General features: G+C 48.2%; 3 protein-coding genes across 3 annotated transcripts; all 3 read left to right on the forward strand.

The window, feature by feature from the left end:
* Window positions 1-218: 218 nt before the first annotated feature.
* On the forward strand, window positions 219-2459 carry FOBCDRAFT_21714 (uncharacterized protein). The gene is made up of 3 exons (XM_031176130.3): window positions 219-760; window positions 810-1999; window positions 2053-2459. Exons 1-3 carry the CDS (start codon window positions 358-360, stop codon window positions 2143-2145), a joined length of 1686 nt encoding a protein of 561 aa, XP_031047263.2. The 5' UTR covers window positions 219-357; the 3' UTR covers window positions 2146-2459.
* A 1595-nt stretch (window positions 2460-4054) lies between these two features.
* FOBCDRAFT_21719 (heterokaryon incompatibility protein-domain-containing protein) lies at window positions 4055-7062 on the forward strand. Its single transcript, XM_031176131.3, has one exon. The coding sequence runs from the start codon at window positions 4459-4461 to the stop codon at window positions 6784-6786; it is 2328 nt and encodes a 775-aa protein (XP_031047264.2). The 5' UTR covers window positions 4055-4458; the 3' UTR covers window positions 6787-7062.
* A 1945-nt stretch (window positions 7063-9007) lies between these two features.
* FOBCDRAFT_21720 (uncharacterized protein) lies at window positions 9008-11708 on the forward strand. The gene is made up of 2 exons (XM_031176132.3): window positions 9008-9714; window positions 9767-11708. Exons 1-2 carry the CDS (start codon window positions 9172-9174, stop codon window positions 11582-11584), a joined length of 2361 nt encoding a protein of 786 aa, XP_031047265.2. The 5' UTR covers window positions 9008-9171; the 3' UTR covers window positions 11585-11708.
* The last annotated feature ends 1486 nt before the right edge of the window (window positions 11709-13194 follow it).

Here is a 13194-nt window from a genome sequence, read left to right on the forward strand (position 1 = left end):
ACCTAAGGAGTCTAAAGATCTACTAAGTCTATCCTAGTTGTTTTTCTCTTTAGGAAAGAGGTCCTGGATTTTGTTGCCTCCCGTCTCCTTCACAGTCAGAGGCAGCCAGCCAAGAGAGTGAGTGACGTGAAGCTCTCAGCTCAGCCCCGAGCTTTCCCCACATCCATTCCATCAATGCCGCCTCATTCTCTTCCCCGCCCAAAACCTGAGACCTTGATTATAATATTACACCCCAAGTCCACACCAGGCGAAGGACTTTTAAATCTGCATGGCTGATTTACCCCAGCTTCAACTATTACAAAGTCCCGGAGTATCTATCGCATTGCAATACACGATAAGCGAAACACACAACCGATCATGGGCGTCTTTGACAGCCTCGACGCAGGCGTCACTAACCTGTTCGGTCAGTGGAACGTCTATTCGACTGGTCTAGTGACCCTCCTGCTTGCAGTGGTCTCATATCGAGTTATTTCGACCCGCGATCCCGATGTGCATCCCATGCTCCTAGCTCGCCAAGCCGTCCCGTCTTCAGTCCGAAATGAAGGAGAGAGTCCTATTTACCGATCCCAGGCTGCTCCTCATGGCATGCCACTCAATACTGGCCTTAATGTGAAGGATACTGGAGCTTCTAAGTGGTCTCGCGGTCGTGATGGCGACTTGAGAGATATCTGGAAGAGGGCAGCTGAGGGCGGCGAGAACGGGGCCAAGGGAAGAATTCTGACTGTCCTCGGTTCCCAGAACGTTGTGGATCACAAGCTCGGTATGGTTGGGACATGTCAGCGAAAATGGACAATACTAACAAACCCAAGATGATATCACTCGTCAGATCAATCTTATTGGTCAGCACATCGCCGAGTCTGGTGGTATTAGAGTTGCCGTTTACCTGCCGAACTCAGTCGAGCTCTTGGTAACGCTTTTCGCCTGCAGCTTCTACCAAAACCTCACAACGGTCCTGATCCCTTTTGATGTGTCCAATGATGAGCTTGTTTCCATGTTACGCCGCTCTGCCGCTGATACCTTGATTACCGCTCCTGGCGCATTCCCCTTCGATGCTGTAATCCAGGCCTACCCATCTCTTCGACAACTCATTTGGGTCACAGACGAAGGAAGTAGCCACATGGACTGGAATGAGATCCCTGAAGGCACTGGCGGCAACATCAACGTCGCTACCTGGCAGGATATTCTTCGCGACTCCCCCGCCCATGCCGGCACCGAGCTCCCGACTATTGACCCCGGGAAGACTCCATCCGATGTCGTCACCTTTTGGCAGACTGAGCCTGGCGAGGTTGAGGAAATGGTGCGCTTCAGCCAGGCCAACCTTGTCTCTGCTATTTCTGCTCAACTCGCTGCTATCCCTACCAAGGAGCGCATCAACCCTTCGGATCTTTTTCTACCCGCTGATTCTCTTGCCAACGTCTATACACTCGTTCTTACACTTGGCGCTCTCTATTCGAATGCTTCCATTGCACTGAACTCGGTCGCCGGCAAGTCACCAGACCTGGTTCTGGCGACTCAGGGGGTGGCTCCCACTGTTTTGGTTGCCAGTCCCGAGACACTTCTCAAGACTCATGAGGAGTCCACGTCTCGGCTGAGATCTTCTTTGGCCAACGCCTCTCATGTCATGGCAACTCGTTCTCTGGCCCTGGAGGGAGTTCATGCCACCTCCAACTTACTTTCTGGTTTCTCTTCTGGCGCAGCCCCGGCCCTTGGCACAACACCTGGCAAGCTTCGTCTGGTGTTAGTTGCAGAGCGTGCAGGTTCTGATACCCCTCTCCTCCCAGCCAACGTTTTGTCAGATCTGCGTATCTTTACTGGGGCGAGGGTTGTGTACGCTTTAACCGCAGCCAAGGTGGCTGGAGCTATTTGCCAGACCGCTCTCTACGACTATAGACTCCCGGTTGATGCCAAGACACACTTTGGTCCTCCACTGACCAGCGTCGAGCTATATCTCAAGGACGCTGGCGCTCACAAGACTACTGATGAGAAAATTGAAGGCCATGTAAGTTACCCACCGCAGCACCTAAATCTCTTGACATGCTAACAAATTCGTAGATTGTCGTGAGAGGACCTTCCGTGGCTGGAGGAGAAGTCAACGTCGGAATTCCCGGAAAGATTCGACATGACAATACCCTTGCTTATGTCTGATTTCGTAGAGCTACGTGTAGAATAGGGTGATGATGTCAGTGGAGATGGATACAACAAGATATACAGATTGATCGAACTTGGCCTCTCAGTCCATACATTATTCTATCTAGCATGCATGATCTTTTCATGGTTCTCTCAAAGGGAGAGGATACAATATATGAAAGCATGGCGTTCCCTTATTCTTGTCCAATACCATGCATTAAGTATCGACCCAGTTAGATCGGGCTATTTCCTCGATGTCTGTATTACCACGATCTGATCTGACCATGGCAATCCCGTTTCATAAACGATCTGAAACACAAATAAACACATGCATATACGAAATATGAGATAAGATCTTACAAAATGCCCTGGAATCTTTAACTGGTTCTACAAACAAGGTCACGCGACCAGTTGTAGTTCGAGAACCTGTGCCCACAAGGCTACCCTATACCAAAATGATGTTCAAGGGTCCTCTTCGTTATGACGTCGAGTCGCACGGACATGGGGCTGAAATGACAGCTGTACCGCTTGAACGCCCGTAGATCACAATAATATGGATAATCGAGTGTCAGATCGAAGACAATGCGCGGGATTCAGACCAAGAATTCTTGTTCAATAAGGAGTCCATGCTCCTTGTTGAGGAGAAACGCTAGTAAGGTGGATGTCTCGGAAGCACAAGTTCCACGTGGAATCGGTCAAGATGGTTGCACCAGACACATGTTAGCGTTTCACTGAACTGAATGGTTTAAAAGGACGAATAACTTGTATTTTTAAGGTATTAAAAGAGTATCATTTCATGCTGTGATGTGGACAGTTCAATACTTCACATAGTTTCTTGTAAACAGGGTTCTTATATGATCGATCCGGAAGAGCTCGCATGCCAAGTTAACGGGAAAAAGGAAATAGCTCATGCGTTGAAATGCAGCCCGAGACCAAAAAATCCCTGTCCCGACTTGCGAGACCCCTGGCCCCTGCATCGTCATTCCCAATCCAGAAGCCCGGACGAAATGTAGGTTGCTCCATTGTTTATTCCCGGCATTGGCTAAATTGTCAGTTCTTTCAGGGTCTTTTAAGAAGGCAAGTCAACACGACAAGGCAAATGCAGTTGCATATTTTGCCTTCGAGTACAATGATTGAATCAGGTAGACAGAAGCATTCCTAGCCATGGAGGTAATAGAAGGGGCTTAACTAAGGCAATTTACTACTAATCTTGTTGTGACCTATCTATCAGAGACAACTCAAGAAGATTTGCGGCGTGATCAATGGACCCAACATCCATCAGAGCCCAGACTTGGCTAGCTTAAATGGGCTTCAGCCGTAACTAATCTCAAGGGTCCATTCAAGCTTTACTCTTGCTGCACCAAGCCTAGCCAAGCCAAGGTGCTCCTCCGACCAGCTGAATGGCGCTTGGAAGGCGTTGTGGTAGAATAAGACGATAGATATAACATGCAGTATCCAATGGGATGCGAAGGAAATTCTACCGAATATCAACAAAGCGGCCACTGTCGCAAAGAAATCTTGTCTATTCATCGCGTTCCGGATAAGAGGTGATCGGCTATCATGTTTGCCGATTTCCCAGGCCCTAGACGTACGATATGGCGGCATGATAGACCTGCATCCGATTTTGGGTTATGATTGACAAGCTCATAAGAGCTTCCTCAAACTGAAGTTTGACATTGGAAGAGACAATGAGCATCTAGCATTCGATGATGCGATACTACTATGATCGAGTAGTGACAGAAACTTGACTCTGGATAGGCAACTTCACACATTGAATGTGGATGAATCCAGCTACTTTTGTCATTAAGTAGGTAATTACTGGGTATTTATTATTATAATTGGCTCGTTTCTTGATTACTCCTACCTCGGGGCCTTCGGTCATGCCAAGCATGAACATACCACATCCTCCCCATTAGAGGAATTGCCTTTTCCATACTTTAGACTATCCCTTCTCGTTTCTGTTCCACTACAACTACAGCGCCCTCAGCCCCCCAAAAGATTTTCATTTTGACAATCGATTTGACTAACATGAGTTGGAGTTGAAAAGGGGAAGCAAGATCGATACACCTAGTGGGCATATATTTTCCTTCCCTCCCCTTTCTTCAACCCCCGCTGCTCGACCCCTTTCGGCGACGCCGTCACCTTTAGCCCCGCGTGTGCATTGCACTAAAGTACCGAAATCAAATCAACTAGCTAAACCACCAAACGCTCGCTGAAATTCCGTATATTTTGCGACCATCATTGCCATTACTACCCCTTCGCATGTCGTAAACCGCCATCGCTGTCGCGTCAACCCACGCAAAGGAAGCTCGCAAACGTTCGAATAGCCCAATGAGCCAGAATGGCACGGCGGCAGCCAAACCCTCCGCGGGTCAAAGTACAGCTGCTCGTGTTGGTATGAAGAAGATATCGAGGCTCTTTGCATTTACACGACTTGGGCGCGGTCGCCCAGAGAGCGCCAATGGACACCACCAGACCGAAGATTCCGCGTCTACACGAGAGAGCTCCCCCGATGTTCACCAACTTACATCACGACGTCGCCGCGGCGCAGCGCCAGAGCATAGAAAACCTGCAAGAAATGGCCTTAGTCGTCTTATAGCCGACGAAGAGAATCAGCCCTGTGCCATTTGCGCGACAATTGATTTTCCGTCGCTGCTCAATTGGCGCCCAGGACAGCCGCGGCCTTGGATCCCCCTGGCTCACACCCTCGCCGAGCTATCAGCTTGCCCGTATTGCATTTTCTTTCAAGCCTTAGTAGGCGCTGAGCCGGACATAACACGCAAGTTCACGCCCTATCTGCGCATTCGCCAGGCATTTGAGCGCCTCGGAGTCGGAGAGAAACATGAGCTTGGAGGCGCGGTTCTATTCGAGGTCACTACAAAGAGCAAGGTGCTGCCGTGGGGTTATATCGTGCGCATCGTGGATGGGGATGACGATATGGCTGGGTACAGCGAGACTACACCTGTGATCCGGGGCCGTGTGATACCTCCCAAGCTTGACATTGCGTTACCTCGGACCTGGCTGGACTTTTGCCGGTCCAACCATTCTCATACGAAATGCGCTTCGTCTGGGCCACCGATCCGAGGTCTCAAGCTTGTGGACTGCCAGGACAACCAGGTGGTGTTTGTGGACGACCTCAACGTGGAGGCACTCGAGTATGTCACACTGAGCTATGTGCGAGGCAGTCCGACCGACGAAGAATGGGATCATAATGGCCTGCCCGAGGTGCTACCTCCGCTGCTTACTGATGCCATATCTGTGACCAAGTCTCTTGGTTTCCGATATCTCTGGATTGACCGTTTTTGCTTCCCTCAATATAACGCGCACGAACGCCGACGACAATTGGAAAAAATGGGAGAGATTTATGCTCGCTCTGCATTAACCATCATTGTCGCAGCTGGTCAAGGCGTGCAAGACGGTATCCCCGGTATCAGTATGGCGCGTGAAGAGCAGCTATCACTGCAGACCGAGGCTGGATGCTTCACCACATCACTGACGAGACCTGATGTTGAAGTGGCCAACTCTAAGTGGGCATCCCGTGGCTGGACATATCAGGAAGGGCTCCTATCACGTCGTCGTCTAGTCTTTACTCCGTCGCAAATCTACTTTCAGTGCCAAACCTTCCACTGTCACGAATCCATCTCTTTCCCTCTACAGACAAAACCCGCCCTCAACCTCGGTCGCGTGTTCCCTGACAACGGTGCTGGCGGCCGTACAGGCGATTATAGGAACATCGTCAGCGGCTACGTCAGTCGTGAATTCTCATTCCCAGAAGACCGTCTGGACGCTTTCAGGGGTATACTGGACAAGTATGCCCAGATGGATAATGCTCTGGAAACCGTTCTTGGGCTCCCTCTCTTCCATGAAAAGGACTTCAAAAACATGCCTAGTCCCACACGAACTGATCGGCTAGCTGTTGGTCTCGGTTGGCTGTACGACCCCCCAGGCAATGCCGATATATCGACACACCCTCTGCAACTTCAGGGCCCATTCCCCTCATGGAGTTGGCTTGGTTGGAAGCTCCGTCCTGAGTATACTGGACATGGACCAAATCTGAGCTTTTATCAAGTTGGCGAGGAAGCCCCTGTTGTCGACAACATTTCGGCAGTTCCCAATATGACTATTTCTATCGGCTTCAAGGATGATAAGATCCTCTGCTGGGAAACAGAGGGGGATGAAATTGCCGCTCGCTCAACACCTATCACCTTTCTCCGCCTCACTACGTATTGCTTCGAAATCCGTCTTACAGTGCCTTCTCCTACCACATCCTCCGCTTCTGCGTCCTTAAGCGCACTAGTAATCACACTCACGTCGCCCGACCTCCTCGACGCCTTTCATTCTCCCATCGCAGCTTTACTCCTCCGTGCAGCGCAATCGTCCCCCGAGTCCCCTTCAGAACTCCCGCCCGGCGAGCATGAGCTTATTGGCGCTTTCATTTCCGGCCGCGATTGGAAGGTCGACGAGTCCTACGATTCTGCCAACGTTCTTATCTGTGGCCGGCGCAACTGGAACGCTGAGGACGTTCTGGTTCGTCTTGGCATACTTGAGCTTGGTGCTGGTGGCTTGCTCGGTGTGGACGAGGATACAGCTGTTGTCAAGGGGGCGATGAACAACGAGAGGAGGCTAGACGTGCAGCTGAGGGAGCTCGATATCTATTGATAATCGCCTTCATGTATGCATGCACCTGCATGTTATAAGTCCCATTGTCATGACATGCTTAATTTTTATGTATCATCATTTGGGTTTCCTGTTCGGCCATAAAGTATGATATAGATAACCATATATGTAATAAGTGTCTGGATAGATCCGGAAGTGTACAAAAGATGGACGAGTATTGCATGGATGGCCAAACGGTTGGTACGGTGTTCGTCGGATGTCTTGTTTAGATACCATCTCATATGTATACGGAATACCATAGTGTAGAATATTACGATTAATATCTGGAAAGTCTATCACACGAGAACGAGGCACAGGGAAACTGGCTTAAGCTAATGTATGAAAAAGTTGTATACATAAGTTCTTGGGCAAAGTAAGCAGAGTTGTTGATTTCTCTATAGCTACCGTAATATCTTTCTTTTCAGCAATTGCCGTCCGTATCTGTATCTGCGAGCACGGTGCAGATTTAATGAGGAATCTCAAATTACGAGCGATCAAGTAGCTCCAACAGGCCCGCTGCGAATTGACTTCTCGTTATGTACCATATCACTCAACGTTAGAATTCTGTGAATCCTTCGAATCCTTTCTCTCTGAGCTTTTCTTTCCGATGTTCATCGACTTGCCTTGCTCGGCCTTGATGTCTTCGTAGATTTCCTTTCGATCATGAGGATGGTCCTATGACTTGTGAGGTGAGTTGTGCACGATGAAATGGTTATTGAGCTTACCCCTTACTTTGTTTTGCTGAAGCATTTAGTACACCGATCCTTGAGGGGTTCAGCGGGCTTGTGGGTGTGCTTAGAGACTAGATTCTGGTTATACTCTGCAATCTCCCTCTCGAGGTCTCTTTCAGCCGGAGAAGCCTGGTGTTTATTGTTTACACAAATATTTAGGCGTCCATACAGCTAAGCAAAGCGAATTAAAGCCAGTGTTGAGCAGTGATTCACCCAGAGGTAGCCCGTACTTTATAGCCCGCCCTGGAGCCTGGGGGCATAAGTTTATTACAAGTCGACCTTACCTTGGTATAGTAGATTTCGGTATAGACATCTTCTTGTTCTACTCCTTGTCTTTTCATATATCTTTTACTGTCTTATTCCCTTAGAAGAAACTCCCTTGATCGAGGGTGTGCTAACGGTTATATCTAGTATATATTTTTTTTTACTCGTCTTTGGTTCGTTATACACCTTCCCTTATATGACTGTGTATCTTGCATCGTGTAATAGTTTTAGGACCACTCATTCCATCGCAATCTTTCGCAGCGTCGCCTACAACTGTCATACATCTCTATTATCTCCTGAACCTAAACATCGACTTCGTACAACTGTATAGAGCGAAACTATGATATTGTGATGAGTTGGTGACAGCTTTAGGCATTTGTATCCTCTAGATCGAATAGTCTCACACTTTGCGGTCACGATTCGCTGGCCATGGGACTTTATTATGCCAGATGTTGTCCCTCTCACCAACCCTGCAAAGATATACCTGTCCTGCACGTTGTACAACATATACTTCTGACCTTCTTCTTCCATTGGGATCTATTCTTGGGACATGGCGAGGATATAGAAAACAAGAATTCGAATGAGTCGGCTGTTTTCCTGTTCGTTGGCTTCCTCCATAACTCACAGGATAAGGCATAGGACGGGATAGCCTTCAGATGACGAGAACGACGGTGTGATGTTCAAAGATGAATGCACTAGAGAGAATAGATAAGATACTTGGAGCCTGAGAACGATAATATGCAACTCGTCTTCAAGGCCCTCCAAATGTCAATGCAGATGCATCGAGGACTACCTGTGCACCGTAAACAACAAAACGCGAGCGAACGATGTATCTAGATAGCCCTCACTTGCATTGTGAAGGAGAACGCATTTAGTGTACAAGGTAATGTAGTGTTCCTGGACCCCCACCTTTTACTTTGCGACCTTGAGAGTTTTTGGTAAGGCATCCATCCCACCTGCTGATCAGAACCAGAAACTAATTACACCAACCAAACTGGACTGGATGGGCTGCAATTACTTGAAAGTTGGTGCATCGCTGTTGATCTTGGCACCGTCGACATCACCTGTGTTTCAGAATCCCACGTTTATGGATGGCCCAGTCACACACAGCCTGAGGCAAATCTGATCAATTCGTTGTACATGAGGCACAGCCTCTTCAAGACCCAACGACTGACACCCCACACTCATCACTATCTTCATGAAACGTCTCTTCACCTCACCTTATGGTATATAACAACACTGACTCACCAATGTTGCCAAGTTCAGCCGATAAGCCACTGAAGAATCAAATGAGTGAACCTAGGGCAGAGAAGCTGTAACGTTTGAGGCTTATTCAAACTCCTGCCATTTTCTCTATCATTCGCTCCACGACATCTCTCATCAATTTGATATCATGGACCCCTCATCACCGCCGCCGCCAGCCTACTCAGAAAGGCCTCCAATACCTCCCCGAAAGCCAGTCAACTCCTCAACTTCAGCGATTTACCAGACACCACCTTCTGCTGCGTCTTCATCGACATCAACTCCTGGACCATACATGCATACTCTTTCTTCTGGACCATGGCTTGGCCCAGATCCACGATCTTCGTCCACACAGTCTCTGCTACCCGACACTTCTCGAGACAGCCAGGCCGCAACCCCTGCTGATTACCTAGGTCGGCGCAAACTTCTGATCATCTACATTCATGGATTCTTAGGCAACGACCAGTCTTTTCGATCGTTTCCTGCCCATGTTCATGCTCTTCTGGCCAATCTCCTCGCCGAGTCTCATGTCATTCACTCAAAGATTTATCCGCGGTACAAGACCTATCGCTCAGTAGGCGTCGCACGAGATAACTTCAGCGAGTGGCTTCGTCCCCATGAGTCCCCAAACACTGATGTAGTTCTTGTCGGGCATTCGATGGGAGGTATCCTGGCTGCCGACGTTGTACTTATGGTACGTCAACTCAATTCGTTGTACACATGGATATTGCTAAACTCAACGACAGCCCAACCCAAGTCCATATGGTTTATACCCTTTCAAGCACCGAATTATAGGACATGTATCTCTGGATTGTCCATTCATTGGCCTTCATCCTGGTATCGTTGTGTCTGGTATAACTAGCTTATTTAAACCCGCACCTACACCACCACAAGATAGCAACCAGAAAGGCACCAGTGGCACAACTCCCAATAGCCCTGAGGCGTCAATCCCTGGTGACCCCAGTGTCTCCTCACTATATCTCACCAACTCTCAAAGCACTGATCCTGGATCATCCACAAGCCTTCCGTCAATTGCATCCTCGTCTCAGCCGCAACGCGATCCCTTCGCTAACCAGCCCTACTTCAACCAACCGTTCTTCAACGACTCGGGCTTGCAAGAGCGCCCTTTTGTGCAACGGATGTTTCACTTCGCCAACAAGTATCGTTCCGAGGGGTTGATACAGGCTGCCGCCAAACACATATTCTCATACCTTGAGTTTGGCAGCTGCCTTGCTGACCCGACAGGACTTGAGTCCCGGTATCGCAAGATACGTGCCCTGGAAGATATTGATGATCTCCAAACAGGAGAGATGAACCAGGGCTCAGATAGACCTTTGACAAGAGTTCGCTTCGTCAACTACTACACTCTGTGCACGGGGCGCCCAAAATCACCTAAAGCAAGCCCCGATGTTAGTAGCCCCCAGCTTAGTACAGCCAACATAACTTGTCCCGAAACGAGATATGCCCAATCGAACAGTTCAGCATCTTCGTCCTCCGTGGAATTGGACTTTCTACCAAACAAGATAAGTATCGACGAACGGATCCAGCCCCATACCCGACAGGAGAGTCCTTTGCCTATCATCACCTTGGAGCATCGTGATACCCTGGGGAATTCTAGGGATCACCAAACTTTACTAGATTCAGATACAAAAGCTCGGGCATCGGACACCACAATAAAAGACAATCCAGTCGATGATTACGAAGCTTTAGCTTCTGATATTAATCGGTTGTCCATGCAGAGCATTGATCCCATGCCAATTGACGAGGAATCTCTTGCTCATCCTCTGCCTGATACTGCTACTCTTACCTTCCAGGACGAAGTGCCTATTGACGCCAAGGGAACAAATAATTCATTACCAGGAAAAGAAGAGGCAGATCTGCCTCCTCTCCCTGATCCCCCAACAACCCCGGATATACCCGACCCCAGTTTGTACACGGAAAAAGATGAGCGCAAGCAAGTTGAACGTGAGGCCAAGCGCATTAGACGTGCCCACGAGAACGCCCTGAAAGACCATGCCAAGGCAGTACGAGAGCGTGAGAAACTCATCGAAAAGCGCCAGAAGCGTTCACAAAAGGAGGCAGAAAAGGCCCTGAAAGAGGCTGCTCGACAGGAAAAGGAAGCTCTCAAGGAATCGCAACGGAAAGAGAAGGAATCGCAAAAAGAAGAGCAACGTCTTATCAAGGAAGCTTCTGAGCACGAAAACGAGGCTCAGAAGATGCAAGAACATGAAGATACCCAGCGGACCAAAAATCTTGAAAACCAATACGAACTTGAAGCCGAAGCCGAAGCCATCACGAAGGCTCGTGGCCTTAAGTCATCAAAACCTCGGAAACTCCGAAAATTCTGCAATCTGCCTACCAAGGGTGGCAGAATAGATGATCCAACGTGGGTCGACATCTACATGGCAGACGTGGACGAAGTCGGTGCACACTGTGGTCTTTTCTTCGCGGGGCAACATTATGAAAAGCTCGTTGGTGATGTTGGCAACAGAATCATGGGGTGGGTGCAAGATGACATGACCAAAAGGACAATTCAAGACATGGAAAAGGGAACATTTAAGTGACCGAGTGTTGAATGCATGCTGTAAGTATGATCAGGATAATACATATACCCGTATGTGTGAGTGGCAGAAAGCGATACCCGAGCATTGGGGAGGAGCCAGAATAAGATCAAGAACTTTTAGGAAGCCAAGCATACTTGAGCAAAAGCAGCCCAAGTATTTTTTTATTTTTTTTCATTTATATCATAACCGAGGTCTCCCACCCAACTAGAGGATTGTTGATGATACCGCAAGACCGCCAACAAAGGTGACTAGATACTAAACTATATACATGTATGCACAACCCTTCATATTAAGGTAGGGAACAAGGAAGCTACGAACTCGACTCAAGGTATCAATATCAACTAATCCAAAGGCCTACCTAAACTTACTTCAATCTTTTTCCTCCATGGAATAGCGGTCCTAAGTTTTCTTGCCTTCCCTAGCCCTTCAAAACACGCAGTATTTAAATTCTGTACAATCTAAGCTGTCTGTCACGAAAGACAGGAGGGTATACACATTTGACCATGTCCAATATCTATATGCTATACCAATACACCCTTCCTTAGAGGTCGGGGATCACGAATCCAGTTGGGCTCGTTGCTACTAATTGGTCCCTAAAGGGCGAGCCACTTCAAAGTAAGCTTAACCTTATACTTTATTACGACCGTTTTCTCAGCTTTGTGTATGCCAGATAATTAGTGTGGTTCAGGTCAACAAAGCCATTGGCATAGTTTAAAAGACACCGTTCCCGCCGATAGTGGATTCAGTTCCAAGCATACAAATGGACTCCTCCATAAGCTGGGCCCAGATCATTCACCACGTTCCTCGATCCTAGCCCAAAGACATCTCACAGAGGAAAATGCGGAATGTGGGAGCGAGAGCGCATGGTCGTCATCTGCATCTGCGACAACCAAGCACCGGCTAACACGAGATTTGGTTAGCAAATGGCTTCGAAAGTCCGTGACGAGAAGCTTCTGCTTGAGTTATAGCAGTAAGTATCGCGATTTTGTCGTAGTCTGAGACGATCATCAACCAAAAGTTAACCTAGACCTGCGGCAATATCTGTGTTACTCCTGCTAGAGCCATAGTGCCCACCACATCGCATCAAGGGACGTTGAGGCGACTTGAAAGAGAGTAAGACAGGCATGCTCAAAGAACAAGAGATCCACTGTCGCAGACGGGCCAAGGCTCAGGTCATCACGGACCAGGGACCCATATCTATACGGGCCAGGCCTTTGGTTTACGTGGTGGAAGGGTATTTTTGGAATATTCTTAGGTCTCAGGAATTGAATGTCACTTGGGGGGGGGGGATGTTTCTACTGATAGTATACTAAAAAAGAAAAAGGATGAAGGAAGGAGGAGAAACGCTGAGACAATATTTTTCTTTTTAAAAATGCAGAACTTACTGAGGCTCAATATAACATCGAGGATAATAAACATTTCTATGCCTAGGGCCTGAAACTGGATGTCGATCTTTTTCATCCTTCACATCAGATTGGTTGATTAACTTGCAGCTCGGAATATTTGATGATCACTTAGCCTCCTACGGATATAAATACTAAGTTACCTTGCTGGCAGGTGTTGAAGATGATGATCAATCTCCTATTCAGACCCCCTTTTCGCAACCTCCG

This window comes from Fusarium oxysporum, chromosome III (assembly GCF_013085055.1).
Source record: "Fusarium oxysporum Fo47 chromosome III, complete sequence".
NCBI lineage: Eukaryota > Fungi > Ascomycota > Sordariomycetes > Hypocreales > Nectriaceae > Fusarium > Fusarium oxysporum.

Excerpts from the sequence above, each read along its gene's own strand:
- FOBCDRAFT_21720 (XM_031176132.3), top strand. The coding sequence starts at position 9,172 with ATGGACCCCTCATCACCGCCGCCGCCAGCCTACTCAGAAAGGCCTCCA. Across the intron at positions 9,715-9,766 it reads CTGCCGACGTTGTACTTATG|CCCAACCCAAGTCCATATGG; the intron begins GTACGTCAACTC and ends ACTCAACGACAG.
- FOBCDRAFT_21719 (XM_031176131.3), top strand. The coding sequence starts at position 4,459 with ATGAGCCAGAATGGCACGGCGGCAGCCAAACCCTCCGCGGGTCAAAGT.
- FOBCDRAFT_21714 (XM_031176130.3), top strand. The coding sequence starts at position 358 with ATGGGCGTCTTTGACAGCCTCGACGCAGGCGTCACTAACCTGTTCGGT. Across the intron at positions 761-809 it reads CGTTGTGGATCACAAGCTCG|ATGATATCACTCGTCAGATC; the intron begins GTATGGTTGGGA and ends AACAAACCCAAG. Across the intron at positions 2,000-2,052 it reads ATGAGAAAATTGAAGGCCAT|ATTGTCGTGAGAGGACCTTC; the intron begins GTAAGTTACCCA and ends ACAAATTCGTAG.